Genomic DNA, 21,583 nt, shown 5'->3' with positions numbered 1-21,583 from the left:
AGGGCTTTTACTGAAGAAAATGCAAGTTTGATTGCTGCAGCTGAAGCATTGCTTTGAATGCTGATGTGAAGGATTGCTCTGAATTGCTGGAGAATCAGAGCAATTCAGAGCTTTGTATGCCTCTGTGTGTCAGCTTGTCACCATGGTAACAGCAGAGAAGATCTCAAAAACCACTCCAAATTTGAGAGCCTGGCGTGCGGAAACGATTCAGAATTAGAAAATTCTGAATACAAGTTTGATAAAGCAGCATCTAATGAGCGTTTTAAGACTAAAATGAAGGGCTCTCTCATAGACTCCCATGTTAAAAATGACACAGAAATTGCTTAATATTTGAAAAATTATAATTTTTTGAAAAAATGTTGAAGTTGACCCGGAATATCCTTTGTGAGATGAACATTTTGATAGTTGAATGGCTGAAATCGGTCAATGTATGCTGAAGATACGCTGCGCCAAAAAACATACGGAAGAATAAGATAGAAGAAAAAGAGGGTGAAGAACAGGAGTCAAACTAATAAATGTGAAATTTTCACATTTAAAAAGATGGAATCAGGCTGGCTGACTAATTAATCTAAGAACTGCTAATTCATTTTCTCATGAAGCTGTATTAAAATGACTAAACTATGATTGTTGCTCATATATTAGCTATTTAAGGATTATCTGTGACCTAAAATACTCCTAATATTAGCACCATGCGGGGTAAAGTAGAGGTCAATCCTACTCCTTTGTTAAGTTGAGCTACTACATTTCCCAGAGTTCCTCTGTGAGTGGCCACTGTGCTGGATGACAGCTATCCGGCGCCGAAACACCGATAGACACTCAGACGAAAGAGCCATGGCGGCCACGGGTGGAGGGAAAATTAGAAGCAGGAGATATCATATCGCCTCTAAACCTTACGCCAAGAGTAAACAGGTAAATCGAGTGAAAGTTTTTTGTGCGTTAAAAGCCAGTGTCGTAGACGTTACAGTGACTGTTGTGCTACAATTCCTCAGCTTATGTTATTGTTTGGTTGGTGACATTTTATGGCCTGCCGTTAGCGCTCGTGGCCTCCACGCGTTGCTAGCATGTCCATGGAAAGCTAATGAGCTAGCAACTTTGCTAAGCAAAATCAGGCGGACTTGACAGGTCAAATCTCGGCTAAGCATGTCATTTAGAGTGGCTAAACTATAATAGTTGAAGTCCCAGTATACGTACAAGAAGCCACAAAGCTAACGTTAGCTCAATTTCCTGCTCCCAATTACACGCCGTTAGTGAAGTTAACGGAGAGCAAGGAAGTGGAATTCTAGGTATCAGCCAGTGTAGCTATTGCGAAGCTACCAAGCTAGCATTCGGCGAGCAACTCATTGTGTTGTCTTGGCTTCTTTAGGCATCACACAGTTGTGGATAGAAGTGACATGGGCGTTTGCTTATAAATTAATCTACAATGAGCTACACGTAGTCGTCTTTTATGCAGACACGTTTTAATGTTGTGTCGCTGGACTAAAACTGAAACAATTTAGATGTTAGCTACCGTTAGCCAAATCTCGGCCAGCTGAATTGCGCAGGAAGCGTTGGCTGATCAGGGACCCACATGGTTGCTTGAGTAGATTCACTTGCCGCTTGGACATCACTGTTGATGACTTTATAAATGTTCCATAAAGTACCAGTGGACAATAAGTGTATTTTTATGTGGCCCGTGTTTTGATTCTTTTAGCCATCTCTTTTAACATTCTGGTAAATTCTTGTAAGTTTGTTAGCCTAATTATAGGTTCAGACTGATTTATCACGCAGTTCTTAAAGCGAGTTTTTTTTACCTGTCTACCTGTTGTTCAGATAGCAGGTAGTTGTGTCTAAAAGTGGTCACCAATTAGATAGATATAATTCTAGTGTACACTATTTGGAGAAATGGTACAAACAAACAAACATCTGACTATCGGTACAGTACAGATTTAATTGACATCCATCTCCAAAATAAATTTTGACCAACACCTTTAAATAGCTATTTTGGAAAAAAAATAGAACCTTCTACTTTAATGCAGGTCTTACATTAAGCAGTGATGCACACAGTGATGTGTGATGTTCACAGACCACACATTACTATTTATCACATTCACTATCTATGAAAATATATTTACATGCGGTTGCACACGGCCTTGTAATGAGAAGAGAGTGTGTGCATGCCAGCAACAAACAAATACACTAACATCATTCACATATTCCTAGAGTATACTGTAAGATTTTGTTTTAATAGATTATGATATGAACTAAACAGTGCCTCTTTCAAGTCATGGATATATGTTTTATGCACAAAAAGCAAATAATGAGTTTCCAATAAAGTTCAGACTACAAAAAACAATATTACTTCTCATTTTATTTACAGTTGTTTAAAAATTCAGCAGCACAGTTTTCACAATACTGCTGCCTGGAAAGATAAAAATGTTCGATTTGACATGCAGTGTTGGCAGTAATCCTGTCTTCATTCTCTCAGAACTTCTGTGATCATTTGCATATTGTGACAGTAAAACCTTTTTCTTGTTTTTAATTTTTTAAAAGCTAAACTTCAGTGGCATCTTTGGTCAAAAAACTAGAGCTTTACAGTTCAATAGAATAGATACAACTCTTAATTTGTTATGATTGTAGCTTATAGCTGATTGTGGCTTCTACATTTGTTCTTGACTAATTGTGTGTATTTCCACATAGGGTAAAGTACTGTGTGGCCCACAGGTGTATATCATAGATTAGCAGGAAGCAAGAGGTGCACATGGTTCTTATCAGGTCTTGAAAGCTACGATGGGGTACACAGCGTCAACAAAATGACATGAATACATTGGTGTATTTCTCTTTACAGTAGTACTTACAGCTGTCTTCACAAACCTGTCAAATATTTTACATATATTGCATCATTGCTCATCTAGTTGAATCCTGTCTGCGCAGGGCATAGGAGATGAGACCCATCCTTATTAACTGGAGTTCATCCAGTATTAGACTTCAGTACAGTGTAGACCAGTGTCACTGGCTCAGTGTTTCATGGAAGCATGCACAGTGCCTGACCCAGTTTCTGTCATACTGAGGTTGTATTTTGTTTTGCACTGGGGAATATGAATAGCCCCTCGTTGCAAGTGTGGCTGTAGCGCTTTTTGAAATAAGGTTCTGTGTTAAATCCTGCATTTTACTAATCACGTGGAGTTTATGTTTATTATTTTGGAGAATCACAAATATAACTACTATTTTTATTTGTTTTATTTGTCTTGGTTTTACATGTACTGAATTTTATTTGGTGCCAATCCTGAAGGGATATTTTAACATCTAATGTCTTGAGTTGAATGTTCTTTGTTTTATCAGTATAGGTTTGCGTCTCATTGCATCCCACTCTTCATGACTTCCTCTCCCCTTCTCATATTTATCAGCAGCAGACAGGCCTCATCAGTCGAGTGACAGACACAGTAAAGAGCATCGTTCCTTCCTGGCTGCAGAAATACTTCAAGAATGGAGATGCTCCTGAAGGAGGGGAGGCTGTACAGAGGACAGACCAGAACTGCCAGCCTCCACCTCCTCCTCCTAATGGCAGTGAAGAGGGACCTCCTCCCCTTGATGGACGTGACTCCCCAGAGCCAAGCACCAGTAACACAGGTGACAAGCCATTTGGTTTCTTATCTCCTCTGGCAGTTTAATTTCTCTCCTTTGCATTCGAATTAAATATTATCAGATTGTTTGTTTTATCAACTGTACTATCATTTTTACCAGTGGTCTTTTTCTCTTGCACAGAGCCGTCAACCAGCCGTGCATCTCTGAACTTTCAGGAGTATGTACTCTCAAGACCGCCTCTTAGTCGATCCCACCTTCACTTTACTCCATTAGATGCATCCTCACCAACTCTGGGGACATCCAGCAGCCTCTTTTCTCCTCCCTCAACCTCCGCAGCTCCTGGACCCTTTTCCACAGGGTTTTCTTTGGTTAAAGAAATCAAAGACAACCTCTCACAGCATGAAGATGACAACATCTCCACCACAAGTGGATTCTCCTCTCGCGCATCTGATAAGGGTAAAGTAACAAAAGCCATTGTCTTTGCTAACAAAGTTGTACATTTAAAGGCTAATGGCTAACATATTTCTCATGTTACACAACACGTGTTAATTGTATAAGACCTATACTAATAGGTGACCACTATAGAAGCTACCAGTGAATTAACATGATTACAATGTCTCCTTTTTCAGATGTTCCCACCTCTAAAACGGCATCACTGCCTCAGCTTTGGTCCCCTGAGACTGACAGAACAAACTCTGGACCACAGCCTTCACAGTCCGGTCTGAAAAAACCTGCTTTCAACTTGTCTGTCTTTGGAACCTCCTCTAATGTGAGTAATTGCCTGTCTCTCAGTGCTACTTAATTCATTCTTTTGGATATAATTTTAATGTTGATAACTCATGTACAACTACATATGGCTAATAACAGTGCTGTATTATTTATTGCATGTCATTAATATAGTGTTATTGCAGGACCTCTGAACAGTCAGACTATGTATTGTCTTGTTTTTATTCAGTGTTACTTGTGTGATCAGATGTTGTACATTTGATTGCAGATTACCAGGTAGAACAAGTCAGTTCAGTTCATTATAAGAAACCTACTTTTCTGTGCAGTGTCGCTTAGATTTTACCAATGAAGGGGTTAAAAATTTAGAGGGACACCTAATAGTCTGTGCTTGACGAACGTGTGTGGGTTCCCACAACAGATTAATTTATTTATGATCTTTTAAGATTAATATTAATCTAAATTAATTTGGCAGTTGCTGTGAGACAAAACTGCACATTTCAGGGTGGCCTTTTATTGTGGGCAGTTTAAGGTACACCTGTGCACTAATCATGATGTCAGATCAGCATCTTGATGTGACACACCTGTGAGGTGGGATGGATTATCTCAGCAAAGCAGAAGTGCTCACTACCACACATTTAGACAGATTTGTGAACAATGTTTGAGAGGAATGGTAATATTGTGTATCTGGAATGAAGTTTAGATCTTCAAGTCATCTCATGAAACATGGGAGCAAAAACAAAAGTGTTGCGTTTATATTTTTGTTGAGTGTAAATTGACATATTGTCTTAAATAATTTGTACACCTACAGAAGAAGAATAAATTGGACTCCTCATAATTTAATAAATCCCCCTCTCTTTCAGGCAACGTTACACAGCACAGTGCTAAACTCCAGCCAGCTTGGAGATTCACCTTTCTATCCTGGGAAAACCACATATGGTGGGGCAGCTTCAGTCAGGAGCTCCCGTACTCGTCCTGGAACACCATACCAAGTGAGCTCCTGAGGATCGAATATTGACTTTAATTGTTTCTCCAACATATGCTTTTAGTGTCATGAGATTTTTGTAGATAAGCAGTTGTTTTCCAACACTGATATTATAGTGTCAGTGCGACTTAGCATGCAGGTAATTGAAGATTAAATTGGCTCATCTGATATGTAGGCCCCAGTAAGGAGACAGATCAAGGCCAAGCCTGCCGGTGCTCAGCCCTGTGGTCTGACCAGCGCCACAGCTAGACGCGTCCTGCAGTCCCTGGAGCGCATGTCGAGCCCACTGGCTGTGAGTACACACATATACCAGATTTTCCCATGAAACTATGCTAATTCATATTTGTACCGAAAATCATTGATTGATATTTGTCCTCTTACAGGACGCTAGGAGAATCCCAGCAGCCTCAGCCAACTTGTCACCAGTAAGTAATGTTAATGCTCTAATGCATTGACATATTTTAAAGTACAACACACAAAAAATAATAAAAGACTACTGTCTACAAATGTGCCAAAAAAACATCTTTCACATGAGTTCTCTTTACAGTCAATAGATGGCATAAGTCTTGATGGTTCACATATGCAATCCAAAAAGAAACGGGTGAGTACTGATTTTAGTGTTCTTGTGACCAAGTTATATTCATATGTTGCATGTCCTCAAATCGCTTAAAGCTTATGTACGCAGAACTGAAATATTGACCAGTGTATTTGGTGATGTGAACAGTGTTGTCATTGTACAAACCAAGCAGCACTTGTTGCGGTTTGTCTTCCTGTCATTTCATGTCCTGTCCAGCTGTTTAACATTCTGTGTCTGTGTCTGTCCCTCTTGTACATGTGTGTATACGCACTTGGGAGCAAAATGTAGCTAAACTGCCTGATGTATTTGGCACATGAAAGTGTGTTAATGTGCAGCGTGTTAAATGTAGTCCATTGTTAAATTATGCCTGGATTAGACCTCTGAAATAACTGGCAGGCATGCCCAGCTGTGACAGCTGGGCATGCAAGAGAAAAACAAGAGAACCCACAATCTAAGTAGAGCTTTCATGAGTGCTTGATGCTGGCAGGGTTAAGTCCATTAGTGATTATTTTTTTTAAGGTTGCTTCTATTGAGCCAATAACAGACCTCTGTTTACGTTCAGAAGCTCTGCCACCATAGTTCATTCTTATTTTTTTGTTAATTTCAGATGGACCCTGCCCTCCCACCTGTGCAGAAACTAGTAGTTCCTGTCGCACCTTCTGTGTCAGGAAATCGCTCTGTGTCCTTCAGGCCTACTTTGACCCCCGGAGGACTGAACCGAACCTTGGACAGGACCGTTAAAGAGACAGTCAGTAGAAGTGTTTTATTTATTACGTTTTATTTATTGTTTTACACTACCTGCTGTAACACTGTGTATTTCTCCTGTGGGGGACTAATAAAGGATTATCTTATCTTATCTTAAGATGACTCTCCTATGTTAAATGTTGCCCAATAGTGAACTAACAATTTCTGCATTATTTCCATAGCCAAGAAGACAATCACCACTATTACCTGATGCAATCCCAGGTCCATCTCAAAGGTAAAACACACTTACTTTAATTGATTTGCTATGTGTTAGACACATTGACAGTAAAAACTATGGACAGAGCTTCCGTGACGTCACCCGTTTGTTTCTGAAGAGCCGTTTTGAGGCTCGGTGGGAGGTTCCGGGACGTGATGACCGCCGCCATGTTGACAGCGTCACGTCCGCCAAAACTCTCAAATATGGACAAAGAGGGGGAGCACGAGCGGGGTTTAGGGGGGCGGGCGATCGTGGGAGCAGGAAACTCACGCTGTGATACATCAACTGTCTGTCACTCAAGCGGCAACGCCCATAATTATGCGTAATTTTAAGTCCGAATACAATTGAAACGAGTGGGTTGTAAAAAAATTCACCCCCCCCTACAATTGACACTAGAAGAGAACCTATCATCTGAGACCAGAGTGGTTTTTTGTACCAGGCCGTAAACATTTTTTTTTCTGCTGTGAAGTCGGCCATTTTAACATGGGAGTCTATGGGAAATTACTCGCTTTTGGAGCCAACCCCCAGCTGTTGCAGCGTGAATTACAAGTTTTGACACTTCCGCATGGGCTTCCACTTTGAGCCCCGAAGGTTGCCGCTTGGTTAGACAGTAGGTTTTTTATTTGACTTGTTTTCAAACAGGGTAATTTCTACTTATTAAAAGCTTGTTCTTCTTCCTTTTAGCACAATGGGTTCCAGTGGCCCAGCCTATCCTCTGTCCAGCACACCGGCAGCCAGCAGTGTGAGCTCTGGAGGGGGCAAAATGAAGAGAGAGAGGACCAGTGCTCGGCCCTCCTCCAAACGCCCAGAAGACGATGAGGTGAGAGCTTTGTATTTGCGAAATGGATCCTTTTAATATTATGTATGATAATCAATCACTGTAATTGATACATAATGTGATAAATGTGCTTGTTTTTCGACTTTAGGTGGCTGAAGTACCAGACCTTCCATCCATTTCACTTCCCATCAACACATCTGCCCTTCCCACCTTCAGCTTCTCCACTCCCATGCCACCCCTCACCACTTCCAGTTCCATTAGCTCCATCCCCAAAATACCAGCTGTAACTCCTGCAAAGGAAACAGTCACAAATAAGGTCAGTTTTAAACTGTCTAATGTCCAACTCTATTATAATTATATAGACATCTTGTAGTAAGATAAGTAATAATTTGTTAATGTTGTTCCTTTTATTCTTTCATACATTCTTCAGGAGCCACCAAAGGCCTCAACGCCCCCTTGTGTACCCTTTACATTTTCTTCTCCTATAGTAAAAGCCACTGCTGCTAGCCCACCCTCCTTCTCCCCTTCTGTAAGTACTTTTTCACACCAGCGCTTCTTAAAGAGCAGCTTCAACTATTATATTAATGGTAACTATTTAAATTTATTTGTTTGCAGGCTGGATTTACTTTCAGTGCACCTGTAGCAAAATTAGGTCCCACCATGTCAAATGGAAAGCTGGCGTCACCCATAACAGCTGCAGGTAAAAGTCTTGTTACGGTTGGCCTTTTTGGTTTTTTAAATAGATATTGGTGAGAGTCATTTGACTGTGAAATTTTGACCATTTTTACTGACAAAATAAGTCAGGTGTTGATTAAAGTGTGCTGGGGAGAAAAGGCTTTTCAGAAGGCATGTTGGTGCCAAGAGGGGCTGGGCAGAGAAAGATCTTTCACGTTCACCATAGAAATCTAAAAATACTTTCAGTGTATTTTAAAACTCTGACAGCATAAATTACATGACATGACTGCCACAGTCTAGGTAATTGATGAGAAACACCGGTCTTTCTTTTACAGTGAAGCCTGCAGCAAGCAAAAGCACAGAGGATTTTGATGGACCTTTCAAACCAGCCAAGGTCCTGAAGCAGGGCAGCGTGCTGGATCTTCTTAAAGCACCTGGTTAGAATCAATATGGCCTTTGTTTTGTCTTGTTTTGTATGGTCATACAATTTACAAGAATCGGATTAGAAATTCATTGTTGCATGTCTTTTCTAGGCTTTGCCTCTCCTGTTGCTCAGATTTCCACAGTGCCCGACACCACTCCCCAGCAGACGTCTACGCAATCCACTACCACTTCCTCCCCCTTTACAACCGCCACTTCTCTCTCTTCTTCAACAGCGTTTGGTGGTGTGTTCAAGGCCCCACCAGGCTGGGCCTGCGATGTCTGCCTGGTTCAGAACAAACCATCAGATGCAAAGTGTGTTTGTTGTACGGCCCCACAGCCCAAATCTTCATTAAAACCTATGGACAGTAAACCATCACCCTCCCCCTCTGTTGGGTTGGAGAGCAGCAACACAAATGCCTCTTCTACCACAACAGGATTTGGCACAATGTTTTCGAAACCTGCAGGAACCTGGGATTGTGACACGTGTCTTGTTCTAAACAAACCTGAAGCAGTCAAGTGTGTGGCCTGTGAAACAGCCAAACCTGGGACAGGACTTAAACCCTCACTGACTCTTCCTTCTGCCTTCTCGGCTGTTAAGACTGTATCAGCACCTACAGCCCCCGTTTCTACAGGATTTGGAGACAAGTTTAAAACACCTGAAGGTTCTTGGGAATGTGATACGTGCTTAGTACAGAACAAGGCAGAGGACACAAAGTGTGTGGCCTGCACAAGTGCTAAACCAGGTAACGAAGTTGAGACTTATATTGATGTTTGCTATTTTACAAACTGTTGAACCCTGGTTTGTGATTCTTATCAGTCTGTATATCTGTACTGTGCCACTCACTAAAAGATTATATTTGGGGTAAACATCTTTCCTTTTTCATCTGCCTCTCAGGAGCTTCAGCTGGAGCCTCTTTAGCCAGCACTGCTCCAGTGTTTGGATTGGGAGACAAGTTCAAGAAGCCAGAGGGAGCCTGGGAGTGTGACGTCTGTCTTGTGCAGAATAAGGCTGCTGATATGCAGTGTGTTGCCTGTCAGGCAGCTAAGCCTGGAGCTAACTTGGAACCCAAAGGTAACTGTCTGTTTTTGAGGCTTTCTGATATTTCCCCCCCTATTTCACAAAGTGTGGTGACCATGGGCACCATAATGGCAATATGTTGATGCACCTGGTTCCTCCCTCTTCCTCAATTTCTTGTCTTTTGTTCCTCTTCAGCTTTAGGTTCTTCTTTTGGGTCCTCAACTGGTGCAACTTTAGGTTCCTCCGCTACTAACTTTAAGTTTGGCACATCAGATAGTACTTCAGGATCTGGATCTGGAGGTTTCAAGTTTGGGGGTTTGCTCCCTGAGTCGTCGTCATCTTCTTCATCGGGTGGATTTAAATTTGGACTTCCATCTGGAACCCCCTCATCTGAAGCCACCTCTAAAGACACTGCTGCTCCATCAGGGTTCAAATTTGGCAGTTCATCTGAGGGCTTTAAATTCGGGGCTGCCTCTGGTGATGATAAAAAAGCAGACCAGCCTGCAGCAGTTTCTGGGTTTAAGTTTGGAGCCAGCAGCGGGACAGCATTTGGAACTGGATCATCTAGCACAGAAAGTAACTCTTCAAAGAGTGGCTTCAGCTTTGGATTGTCAAAATCTGAAGACAAAAAATTGGACATCACCACAACCTCTGCATCCTCTGTTACTTTCACTCCTCCTCTTTCTTCTCAAGAGAAGAGTGAAAGTGCACTATCAAATGACACCACATCAACAAACACCAATTCAACCACCACCACAACTACCACCACTGGGTCTGTATTTGGGAGACTGGGTGAGCCAAGTTTAGCAACCACTACACCACAAGGGAGCTCTACGTTTGGATCCTTACAGGCAGCTAAGGAGCCAGCTGCTCCCACGTTTACTTTTGGAAAACCAGAGGAAAAGAAGGAAGCAGCTGCCTCTCCAGCTCCCTCTACTTTCCTCTTTGGTGCTGCTAGTAAGGATGCTGATCCTGCACCAGCTGCTTCAGGAGGCTTTTCCTTTAACAAGCCGAGTGCGCCAACAGAACAACCTCCTCCAGCTTTCACTTTTGGCAAGCCAGCAGACAAGAGCGAAACATCTACTCCAGAGCCTCCAAAGCCCTCCTTTACTTTTGGACAAAGTGCTACAGGTATTTAATTTGTTGTTATCTGTTATGTTATTTAAGATTAACATGAGTTGTACAGATTTCTGTAACACACTCTCTCCCTGAACAGATACTGCTGCTGCTTCAAAACCAGCTTTTTCTTTTATGGGCAATAATCCCACCAATGCCACCACCTCCACCACCTCATCGTCCTCCACCGCGACTCCCAGTTTGTTTGGTACCACCAACAGCAGTGCAACACCGGCTCCAGCTCCTCCAGCTCCCAGCACTTTCATATTTGGTCAGCCTGCTGCAAACTCTGGTGACAGTGCTTCAAATAAAGCCTTCGTCTTTGGCCAGAATCAGGACAGCCAGCCTCCTGCCCCCTCGGTGACTCCTCTGAATTCTGCTCCTGCACCAGCTCCATCTCAGCCCTTCATCTTTGGGGCTCCTACTAATGCTGCTCCTCCTGCTGCTGCTGCTGCTCCACCCTCTTTTAGTTTTGGAGCAACAGCACCCTCTGCTGCCTCTTCATCAGGTTTGTGTTTGCTCTGGCAACTCCACGGTCTGCTGATTTTATTAAAAAAAAAACATATTTATGAACAGATTTAAAATACTTAGCATCTTTGTTTAAAAATGTTCACTGTCTTTTTTTCTTAACAGCTCCATCTGCAGCTCCTGCACCATTTGCTTTCAGCTCAGCCCCTTCTGGCGGGTTCGGCGCCAACCAGACTCCTTCATTCGGATCCTCCTTTGGATCCCCTTTCACAGCCCCACCCACCCAGACCCCATCCTTCGGAGCAAAACCCAACACTGCCCCCGTCTTTGGACAACAGGCCAACTCCACGCCTGTTTTTGGGGCGGCTGCTAACTCTACACCAGGTGAGTGACTCTCCTCACCTGTCTTGTTTTCAGGTACAGCAGAGTTCAGTAATTGAATGCAACTTTTTTAATCAGGTGGAGGCTTTCAGTTTGGTGGAGCCAGTGCATTTGGAGCCACGAACAACACCCAGGCTGTGTTTACTTTTGGAGCAGGATCAGCCGCCTCTCCTGCCCCCTCTGCCAACCCCTCTATTGCACCTCAGGCAGGAGCACCCGGAGGTTTCAGCTTTTCACAAACCCCAACATTTAATATTGGGTATGTTGCTTTTTGTCCAATCAAAAAGTGATAGGTGTCTGATATTAATCGATGGACCAGTAATCAGATCTGTATGCTATTACGTATTACGCAGTTTGTTGTTTCATTAAATGAGAAATCTGCTTTTTTTCTAGGTCAAATAAGTCCTTCACTGCCTCTCCAGCTGGACAACAAGCAATTGCCGGGCGGAAGATCAAGACAGCAGTGCGGCGCAGAAAGTAGACCCCCATGGCCTCAGTATGACATTGGACTTGACTTTGACTTGACTGAATCCCCACTGAAGGCTGAATGAAGTCCTGGAAAGTCTCACCTGGACAAACACTGAAATTACTTACCAAGAGGGCTGAGGCTCGGGCCACTTCGGGTGCAAGGGTGGGCAGGTTTTAACTGTAGGCTTCACCAGTTATTTGGAGGTTTTCATAATTAGACAAAGTTGTTAATGTGTGAGACTGCTCCACAGGACTTCATCTTAAAAAACTGTTGACCCAACATTGACACTGACTTAGAAAACAACAATCAAGCAAAGAGTCCCTTGCTCAACAGGAAACCTAAGCAAGATGGTCATATCTATATTTTCAACACCGGCAAATGTCTGCTAGACTTTAGGCATGACTTTTTGTAATAAAAAGACAAAGGCAAAAACGTCAAATTTAAAGAGTTGCGAGTGTACACTTAATAATTAGTATGGTTGTTCAGGTTATGAGCTGTGATATACAGAGAGGTAGTGAGAGCTGTGCGGTAAATCTCCAGCGGTAATCCTGCCAACTGTTGAGACTTTACAGGACTCGAGGTGCCATTGGAGATGTTGCCACGGTGTCAGTGCAGCGTGCTGTATGTACAGGGATGAGTGTGTAATCTTTGTGATGAATGCAGAGTGCTTGTGTTTTTTCCCCTGCTCTAATGTACAGACTTGAGGTGTGTTTGGTTTCTTTGTACATGCTGAGGTTGCGTGTCTGTGCGTATGAAAACTGAAATGACAGTTATCGCCTGGGCAGCTCGCAAGGGTCGCCACAGGTGAGCAAGCAAATGAATGTTTAAAAACAACCAGGGGAGGAAGGAAAGGAAGGAGGGCAGGGTTTGGGAGAGGGGAAAAGGCATCCATGCACTGTGGAGGATGGACCGGGCCGGAGGCTGGCGCCCTCGTTCAACTCCTTTTAGGAATTTGTAAATGCATAGTTTCAAGATTCTTGTTACATGTTTGAGTTCTCTCTGGTTCGCTCCACAACTCAGCTTTTTGTGGCTCCCCCACCCCCTCCCCCCTCTTTATCCCTCCCTCCACCTGATTCCTTATACTCTCCCTTTCTCTCTCTGCCTCTCCCTCTTCATCTGTCTCTCTCTCTTATAATTGGCCTTTGAATATTATTATAAAAACCTGTAAATAGTGATATTTTTTTTTAATCTGTGAAGTTGAATTTTTTTTTTGTGTTACAAACTCTGCATTCAGAATTTTTGTCTTTAGAATTTATTATGTAAATTCCTATATTCAAAGTTGCCCGAATCCATTTAAAAGGAGCTTAAATGCAAATTGGAGAGCCTTTAATGACTAAAGGTGTATTGGCTTTTCTGATCCACTTTTGTTTGGACCAAAACCAGTATTGTACAAAGTATTAAGTATATATTTTTCTATTGTGTGTTTAAATGGACATGGGCGACTTTGGATGATAAGGAAGTAAGTTTAATTTTAAAGCCATGATTATTACTGGATGAGTGATAAAATTAAAACCATGGGTGATTACCATCAATAAAACTATAAAAATGAGTCTCCTCGGATTTTGCTGATCATTGAGGCAAAAAAATGAAAGTTTTCACCCTTCTCCGCTTACCTGTGTGAGTGCAGGTTTTTATTTTATTTTTTTACACCAATGATAATTAGGAGTAGATCCTGGTCAAGGCTGCAGGAGGAGTATGAGCTGTGTGTATCCTCTGCCTGTCAAAGACTCATAACCAACAAAATAAGAAAGTTGACAATGTATTTTCGAAACGGGCATTTACACGGTATGATGTGTTGGGACATATTTAGCTTAAAAAAGTAAGGGAGGAAGGACTTGGTGCACCCTGAAGGTGGAGCTGAAGTGCCATGCATCAGTTGTCTACCTCCCCAGGACACTGCAGCCCTCATTACAGGGGACTGCTACTGTCAGCTGTGCTGTTTCTCATGTGTAACCCTTATTCAAGAGTCTAGAGTCTGATCTCACTGTTTGTAGGAACTACACTGCAGTTTTGGGCGGATTGTCTTCAGTCGATTATTTGATGATTTGGCAGGTCTGGTTTTAGATCTGCAGATTGCACCCCCTCCTACATTAGCACAGGCCACTGGTGCAGCTTTGACACCTACTGCTAGGAGGGTTTTTTTAATGCACAAAAATGGGAAAGCAGTTTTTGTGACTGGGGGGACAGGACACAGAAAAGCAGGGCTCTCTGATAAGGTGGACCAATGTGACCACTAGTGTGACATGTGGCGCCCTCAGTGACACCATGAGCTTCTTCCGGGTGTCACCTCTTTAACCGGCGTCAGATTTATTGTGGCAACGGCGCCCTTAGCAACGAGGCGGGTCCATGGAGACGAACAACAGTCCGAGTAGTGAAGGAATGCTGGGCTGCACGGTCAACAGGCACTTGGAAAGAAATCTAATTACACTGCATGTTTGAGGACTTTTTATGGGCTCACCTCATACCGCTGCTGTGAGGTGAAGATGGGATGCCTAAACTCGACGCACACGGCGGTTGAGCCGCTGGTAGGCGCGGAGGTGCAGGAGGTAGGCTCGGTGTGTGGAGACGTGTTACAGAGATTTACGTACTGTATCCTACCAATGATTTAGCTGCTGATTCTCATTCATTATTAACCAAAACTAGCAACTCTAAGTGAGAAACTTCTGCTAACTCATACAACACTATCAATAAAATCAATCGAATATATCGAAATATACAGAAAATGTGTCCTTTTTTAGGCTTTGCAAATTCGGCACACATAGTCTAAGTTTTTAAAAGGATGGAACATAAATGTGAATAAATGGCCCTTAAAATGATCAAATCATAGTGCTAATATTTATGTTTTAAAACATGACAAAAGGATAAGTTGAATTAAACAATTTAATACTTAATAATAAACCTTAAAATGTTTGTAGACTAACTGAATTAAAAAAACTACAAATGAATTTAGTGTTAGATTTAGTTAAATATAAATTATACCTGTCCTCTGAAGAGTGACAGATTTTCTCTGGTTCTACATTTACACCAGCAAAAATTGGCAAAATTTACTTCAATCTCTTTGTAGTGTATCATTGTTGGTGCTGAGTTACTGTAGTCATGACAATATGTCAACACAATGATGATGTCACCATGACAACGTCACGTCTGGGATTCAGGATGCTGTCAAATTGTGATAATGTGTGTGTGTGTGTGCTGCCAGGAGGAAACTACAACTAAACTCAGCGGTCGTAGGGACTCTGCTGTGTCGAAGGGCACTGCGGACAGCGGGGTGGTGATGGAGAACACAGAGATCCCCAACTTACCCGACACAGTGCCCAGTAACCTTCCTCCTCTAACATCAGTGAGCGTCACAGAAAGTGAGGGGAACAAAGAAACACAGCACAGTGAGGATGTGCTCCACACAGGCTGGAGAGAGAAAACCTGTGTCTTAAAATGTGTTTATGTTCTGTCTGCTGCTCCAGGTCAGCTGCTGCAAAACAGCACAGAACAGAACCGTCCAAAGGCTAGAGAGATTCTGGAGGAACTGCGTCAGCAGGGAATCATCCCAGAAGGGCAGAGAGAGGCCGGCAGTGGCGCAGGAGAGGCCTACATCATCATGGTGGGCACCTTGTTAGCATGCTTCATTCACATTATCAATGCTATGATAAAATATGTAACATTGTGTGTGTGTGTCAGCTGGATGACAGTGAAGGGTTCCGGCGAAGGTACCCTGCCAGACTTAAGTCTCTGAGTGTCAAAAAAGCTCCCCGCAGCAGAGAACAGATTGATGAGAAGATGAGGCTCGCTCATGAGAGACGCAAGGTAGTGTGTGTGTGTATACTAACCACCTGCTCTGTCATACTTCTTCTAATGTCTTCTCTCTCACGTGCTTGATTTTTCAGTCAAAGGAAGATACGCTCAAAACACGTTTAAGAGTCAAGTCTGCACGTATTCGTGGCCCCGCTCCTGTCTGCACCACTGAGGAGGATGAAGATGCAACCATTACCCCTGTGGTGCCGCTGCAGTTACCTGTCAGTCCTGACAGACAGATTGTTTGCAAAGCTGGTGAGGAAGGAGAGTGGGTGAGAATGGCTGGAGGTGACGGCAGGGAAAAAAGTAACAGAGGGGAAGGTGCAGATGAATCGACCCAAGTGGAGGAGCTTGCAGCAGGGCAGCTCCTCACAGCCTCAGGGGAGCTGGAGAGTGACTCCAGTTTTCAGCACGTGGAGGACTGTAATGAATGGCCTCTTCATTACCGTTATCAGTGTTTGTTAGCAGTTATTCCTCTTTGGTTCACCTTTAACCCTTGTAGGGAGTATGGTTTTTGTTTGTGGCAGTGGGATGAGTGATAAAATAAAATCACAGCACACAGCAACATAGAGTACTTGTTTATTGTTGTTTAGCGTTTGCTGGTGGGATTTGGGTGGAAGCATTATCTGCAAAACACAAAGAAATAGATTGTTAAATTAGCAGTACAATGATTGGATTGTGTGTTTTAATGATTGTTTAAGTGCTAATGTGTGAGCTCTTACCTTTTGTTGTGGCCAGGGGTGACGGTCAAAAGAGTCCCTCTTGGAACAGGCAGCTATTTATAGTTCCGGGCCAGTCCATTGAGGAAATAGGTGCAGGGGGATTGTAGTGTTTGATTGAGGGACAATTACAGTGATGAGTTTTAAACTAGCTTTTAAACTAATAAAAATAATTCCATTTATGTATTGTAAATATATATTGCTTTGTGTTTGGGGTAAGGTGTATGGTGGGGTGAAGGTAAAATGGAAGGAGAATGAGATCACCCATCTGGGAATGGGAGAGGACTCCAGGTGTGGTGTCAACTATTTAAGGCGGCCATTTTGTATTCATGAGGGCTTCTTTGTGTGCTGTTGGGACCACATGCTGCCTGTGGGTCCCAGCATGTGGGTCAATTGATTGATGTTGTACCGTACATGCCGAAATAAATATCTTATTAGACTTAACTTCCACCAATGTCTCAAGCCTTCTACTTGGAAAGTCAAGCCGCTACACGGTCATCCTAACAAGTGGTGTCAGAAGCTGGGGCCTACATAATCAGGAGGAAAATGACAAGAGGTGGAAAAAAGAATGACCAACAAGAAGAACAAAGTGAGGGCAAAGGTGCACCCACTGAGCAGGGGGCCATGGCGTCGGCCACCCAAGGTGAAAAGTTGGACGAGCTGGCAGGCATGGTTAAATCTCTTGTTCGGTCTCAAGCAGCGCGAGACCAACAGATGGAGAAGGACTTTTCCCGCCAAGAACAAAGATGGAAGAGTATGCAGCAGCAGTTCCATCAGATGCAAATGGAGTTGCGTGAAATGAAAGAAGACTACACACGTGAGGGAATGGTGGATGAAGATGGTGAAACGGAGGAACCAGGCGAGGGGCCAAGCCAGATGAACATCAGACCTGAGAGAGAAACAACGGCTCGCAGAGAACCAAAGCTGCTTCCGCTTTCTCCTGAGGACGATATTGAACATTTTTTAACAACATTTGAAAGAATGGCCCAAGTTTGTCGGTGGCCAAGAGATGAGTGGGCTGTTCGTTTGGTCCCTCTGCTGACAGGTAAAGCACGTAGTGCTTATGTACTCATGGACATGGCAGATTCTGAAGATTATGAAAGAGTGAAAGCAGCAATATTGGCAAAATATGAAATTACAGCAGAGACTTACCGCCGAAGATTTCGTTCCCTGGAAATTCTTCAAGGAGAGACCCCTCGGGAGCTGTATGTTCGCCTAAAGGACTTGTTCTCTAAGTGGGTCAAGCCAGAGAAATCTACAGTGAAAGAGCTGTCAGAGAAGATGATTCTGGAACAGTTCCTCAGGATGATGCATCCCGAGTTGGAGGTTTGGATCCGGGAACATGACCCTCACACTGCAGAGAAAGCAGCTGAGCTGGCTGAAGTTTTCACTGCTGCCAGAAGAGGAACTAGACACACCACCTTTGGTCGAGACAACAGCTTTGCCCAGAAGAGTAAGTCCAATGGGGGTGATCGGGGCTATGGTCAGACACAGGCTAGGGTTTTTTCTGGTGGGAGGCAGTTTACATCAAGTAGTAACAATAAGCCAATGGCTGCTAAAAGTACTCCTTTTAAAGCCTCCAAGCAGGAGTTAAGATGTTACCTGTGTAATGGTGTAGGTCATACTCAGTATGTTTGTCCTCTTACAAACCAAACTAAGCCGTCCCTCTTTTGTTCAGTCCCAAGGCCGGCTACACTGCCAGCAGTCAAAAAGATAGCTCACACCACACCAGTTCTTGTGAATGGTCAGCAAGAAATGGCTCTTTTAGACTCAGGGGGGTTTCAAACAATGGTACTGTCCACACTAGTGCCAAGGAATAAGTGGAGTGATGAGAAGACCAAGATAGGTTGTGTACATGGGGATGAGCATTTGTATCCGACAGCTGATGTCTATTTGACGGCAGGGGGGCAGACTTTCCTTTTGCCAGTAGCTTTAGCTCCAAAACTGCCATATGCGGTCATTTTGGGTAATGATGTTCCCATTCTTTTGGATTTGTTGCAGCAGATAGACAATGATAAACCTATCCAGCTAAGGTTAGGGACTAGTGAGAAACTAGGAAGCTTGGAATATGAGGGCATGGGATCTGCTTGTGCAGCTGGTCCGGTAATGTTACACACAAACACAGCTACAGCTAACCCATGTGTTATGGTAACCACTAGGGCGCAGGCTTCTGAAGATTTGTTTAGGGAGCTGCCATTTTGTGGGGAGGAGATAGAGACACGGAAACTTCGGGTCCCCAAGTCAAAAGCACAGAGAAGAAGAGAAAAATGGAGCGGCACATATGAAAAGGGTATAGAGGACATTTCTAAGCCAAGTCAACCACTAGATGTAGATCTTCCAGCAGATGTTGGTACATTGCAGAAGCAAGACCCTACTTTACAGCCGTGGTTTCAGAAAGTCACTGAAGTTGAGGGGGTTAAACAGGGCAACCCAGGCTGTTTAGAAGATGCCACCTATAGTGTAAAAGGGGGTATTCTCTACCAGTGTAAAGGCAATGTTGAGGCCTTAGTGTTGCCACAGCAGTTCAGACAGAGAGTAATGGAGTTAGGACATTCAATTCCATGGGCAGGACACATGGCATTTCACAAAACCTTATGTAGAATTGCCAGTCGTTTTGTCTGGCCAGGAATGTATAGTCAGCTTTTTCAGTTTTGTAGGTCATGTGAAAAATGCCAACTTACCTCCAGTAGAAAAGTTGTACGTGCCCAGTTACAGCCATTGCCGATTATTGAAACACCATTTGAAAGAATAGGCATGGATATAGTTGGACCGCTAGAGAGGAGTTCCTCTGGCAACAAATACATCTTGGTCATTTGTGACTATGCAACTCGCTATCCTGAAGCCTTTCCCCTTAAGACAGTAAAAGCTAGGAATGTGGCAAATTGTCTGGTACAACTGTTCTCTAGGGTAGGCATTCCCAAGGAGGTTCTGACAGACTGTGGCACAAACTTTACATCCAAGTTGTTACAGCAGGTGTATCAGTTACTAGGAGTGAAGGGTATTAAGACCACCCCTTATCACCCCCAAACGGACGGGCTTGTTGAGAGATATAATCAGACTCTGAAAAACATGCTTCGCAAGTTTGTTTCCAGCACAGGAGGTGACTGGGACCAGTGGCTGCCGTACCTGCTCTTCGCCTACCGGGAAGTGCCACAGGCTTCAACAGGATTCTCACCGTTTGAACTGTTATATGGACGACAGGTGAGAGGACCACTAGATCTGCTAAGAGACTACTGGGAGAGTCCGGCATCAACCAGAGAAAATGTTGTGTCATATGTGGTCAAGATGAGAGAGAGATTGGAGGGAATGTCAGCATTGGCTCAGGAGACTATGAAGGTGGCCCAGCAGAACCAGAAGAAGTGGTATGATCAAAAAGCAAGAGAAAGGGGGTTTGAACCAGGTCAAAAGGTGCTGTTGCTGCTCCCTACCTCTGACAGCAAGTTGCTGACAAAATGGCATGGACCTTATGAGATCACTCGACGGGTCAGTAAGGTCACTTATGAACTGTATATGCCAGAGAGAGTCAAGAAACGTCAAATATTTCATGTGAATTTGTTGAAGGAATTCCTGGTTCAACAGGAACCAGTGCACCCTCACCTGTTTATTTGTTCAGTTCAGGATGAGGAGGTGGACGAGAAGTTCTTTCCTGTGAGCAGAGGGGAGGCCAGCCCTTTGGATCTGTCTCATTTGTCAGTTTCTCAGCAGGAGGATGTGCGCCCTCTTCTGGACCGAGAACTTTTTAAAGAGACACCAGGTTTTACCAACCTGGTCCAGCACACAATCAGGCTCAAGCAGGAGGCTCCAGCCCGGCAGAAGAGCTACAGGATTCCTGAGCGGTTGGTCACTGTGTTGCAGGAAGAAACCAAACTAATGTTGGAGCTTGGCATAATTGAGGCATCTAGCAGTGAATGGTGTAGTCCTGTTGTTCTGGTGCCTAAAAAGGATGGCTCATTGAGATTTTGTATTGACTTTCGGTACTTGAATTCTGTTTCTCAAGTTGATCCATATCCCATGCCCAGAATCGACGACCTGGTGGAGAGAGTTGGAAGAGCCAAGTACATCACCACCCTGGACCTGAGTAAAGGTTACTGGCAGGTGGCACTGGCCCCTGAAGCTCAGAGGTTGACAGCTTTTAAGACTCCATTTGGTATGTACCAGTTTAAAGTCATGCCTTTTGGCCTCCAGGGAGCGCCAGCTACATTTCAGAGACTGATGAACCTGGTCCTGAGGGATGTGTCTGAATTTTCGGCTGCCTATCTGGATGATGTGGTCATTTTCAGCCAGTCCTGGGAAGAACATATGTCACATCTGCATCAAGTCCTGCAATGTATTCGAGTTGCAGGGCTGACCATCAATCCTCAGAAATGTGCAATTGCCAAGAAAGAGGTTGAATATTTGGGCTATGTCATTGGTTTTGGCAGGATTAAACCTCAAGTAGGGAAGGTGGAGGCCATCCAGAATTTCCCAGCCCCTACCACCAAGAAGAAGGTGAAGAGTTTTCTGGGCTTGGTGGGTTGGTACAGGAAATTTATACCTCATTTTGCAGAGCATTCAGTTGTGTTTACCAATCTCACCAGGGCCTCAGCACCCAACAAAGTGCAGTGGAATGAGGAGTGTGAGAGAGCTTTTCAGGATCTCAAAGGCTGCATTTGCACAGATTCAGTGCTGCAGTGCCCTGACTTTGATAAACCTTTTACTCTTCAAACAGATGCATCAGGAGTGGGTCTTGGAGGAGTGTTGTTGCAGGAATGTGATGGAGAAATGAAACCAGTTGTGTTCCTGAGTCGTAAACTTCTGGACAGAGAGACCAGGTATTCAACTGTGGAGAAGGAGTGTCTGGCGATGAAGTGGGCCATCGATGCCCTTAGATATTACCTTCTCGGACGTCACTTTTACCTGGAGACTGATCATCGGGCTCTTCAGTGGTTGCATCGGATGAA

The 21,583-nt window shown here is 43.7% G+C and overlaps 2 protein-coding genes across 3 annotated transcripts; both read left to right on the top strand.

Annotated features, from left to right (window-relative positions):
• Window positions 1–780: 780 nt before the first annotated feature.
• nup153 (nucleoporin 153) lies at window positions 781–13,684 on the top strand. 2 transcript variants are annotated; one of them, XM_028398258.1, is made up of 22 exons: window positions 781–909; window positions 3,387–3,606; window positions 3,742–4,017; window positions 4,191–4,330; window positions 5,148–5,276; window positions 5,445–5,561; window positions 5,653–5,694; window positions 5,817–5,870; window positions 6,454–6,594; window positions 6,773–6,825; window positions 7,492–7,627; window positions 7,734–7,901; window positions 8,016–8,114; window positions 8,201–8,285; window positions 8,596–8,697; window positions 8,794–9,426; window positions 9,579–9,755; window positions 9,897–10,832; window positions 10,918–11,325; window positions 11,451–11,669; window positions 11,745–11,925; window positions 12,060–13,684. In XM_028398258.1, exons 1-22 carry the CDS (start codon window positions 781–783, stop codon window positions 12,145–12,147), a joined length of 4,533 nt encoding a protein of 1,510 aa, XP_028254059.1. In that variant the 3' UTR covers window positions 12,148–13,684. The 2 variants fall into 2 exon arrangements, with proteins under 2 accessions (XP_028254059.1, XP_028254064.1); XM_028398263.1 differs by having other exon boundaries at window positions 791–909; window positions 3,384–3,606.
• An 829-nt stretch (window positions 13,685–14,513) lies between these two features.
• On the top strand, window positions 14,514–16,459 carry LOC114432249 (uncharacterized). Its single transcript, XM_028400143.1, has 6 exons — window positions 14,514–14,681; window positions 15,335–15,491; window positions 15,597–15,733; window positions 15,811–15,936; window positions 16,017–16,347; window positions 16,452–16,459. Exons 1-6 carry the CDS (start codon window positions 14,619–14,621, stop codon window positions 16,457–16,459), a joined length of 822 nt encoding a protein of 273 aa, XP_028255944.1. The 5' UTR covers window positions 14,514–14,618.
• Window positions 16,460–21,583: the final 5,124 nt, after the last annotated feature.

The sequence above is a fragment of the Parambassis ranga genome, chromosome 2 (assembly GCF_900634625.1).
Source record: "Parambassis ranga chromosome 2, fParRan2.1, whole genome shotgun sequence".
NCBI classification, from domain to species: Eukaryota; Metazoa; Chordata; class Actinopteri; family Ambassidae; genus Parambassis; species Parambassis ranga.
The sequence above is the reverse complement of the archived record's forward strand: the minus strand, read 5'-3'. Positions and strand labels throughout refer to the sequence as shown.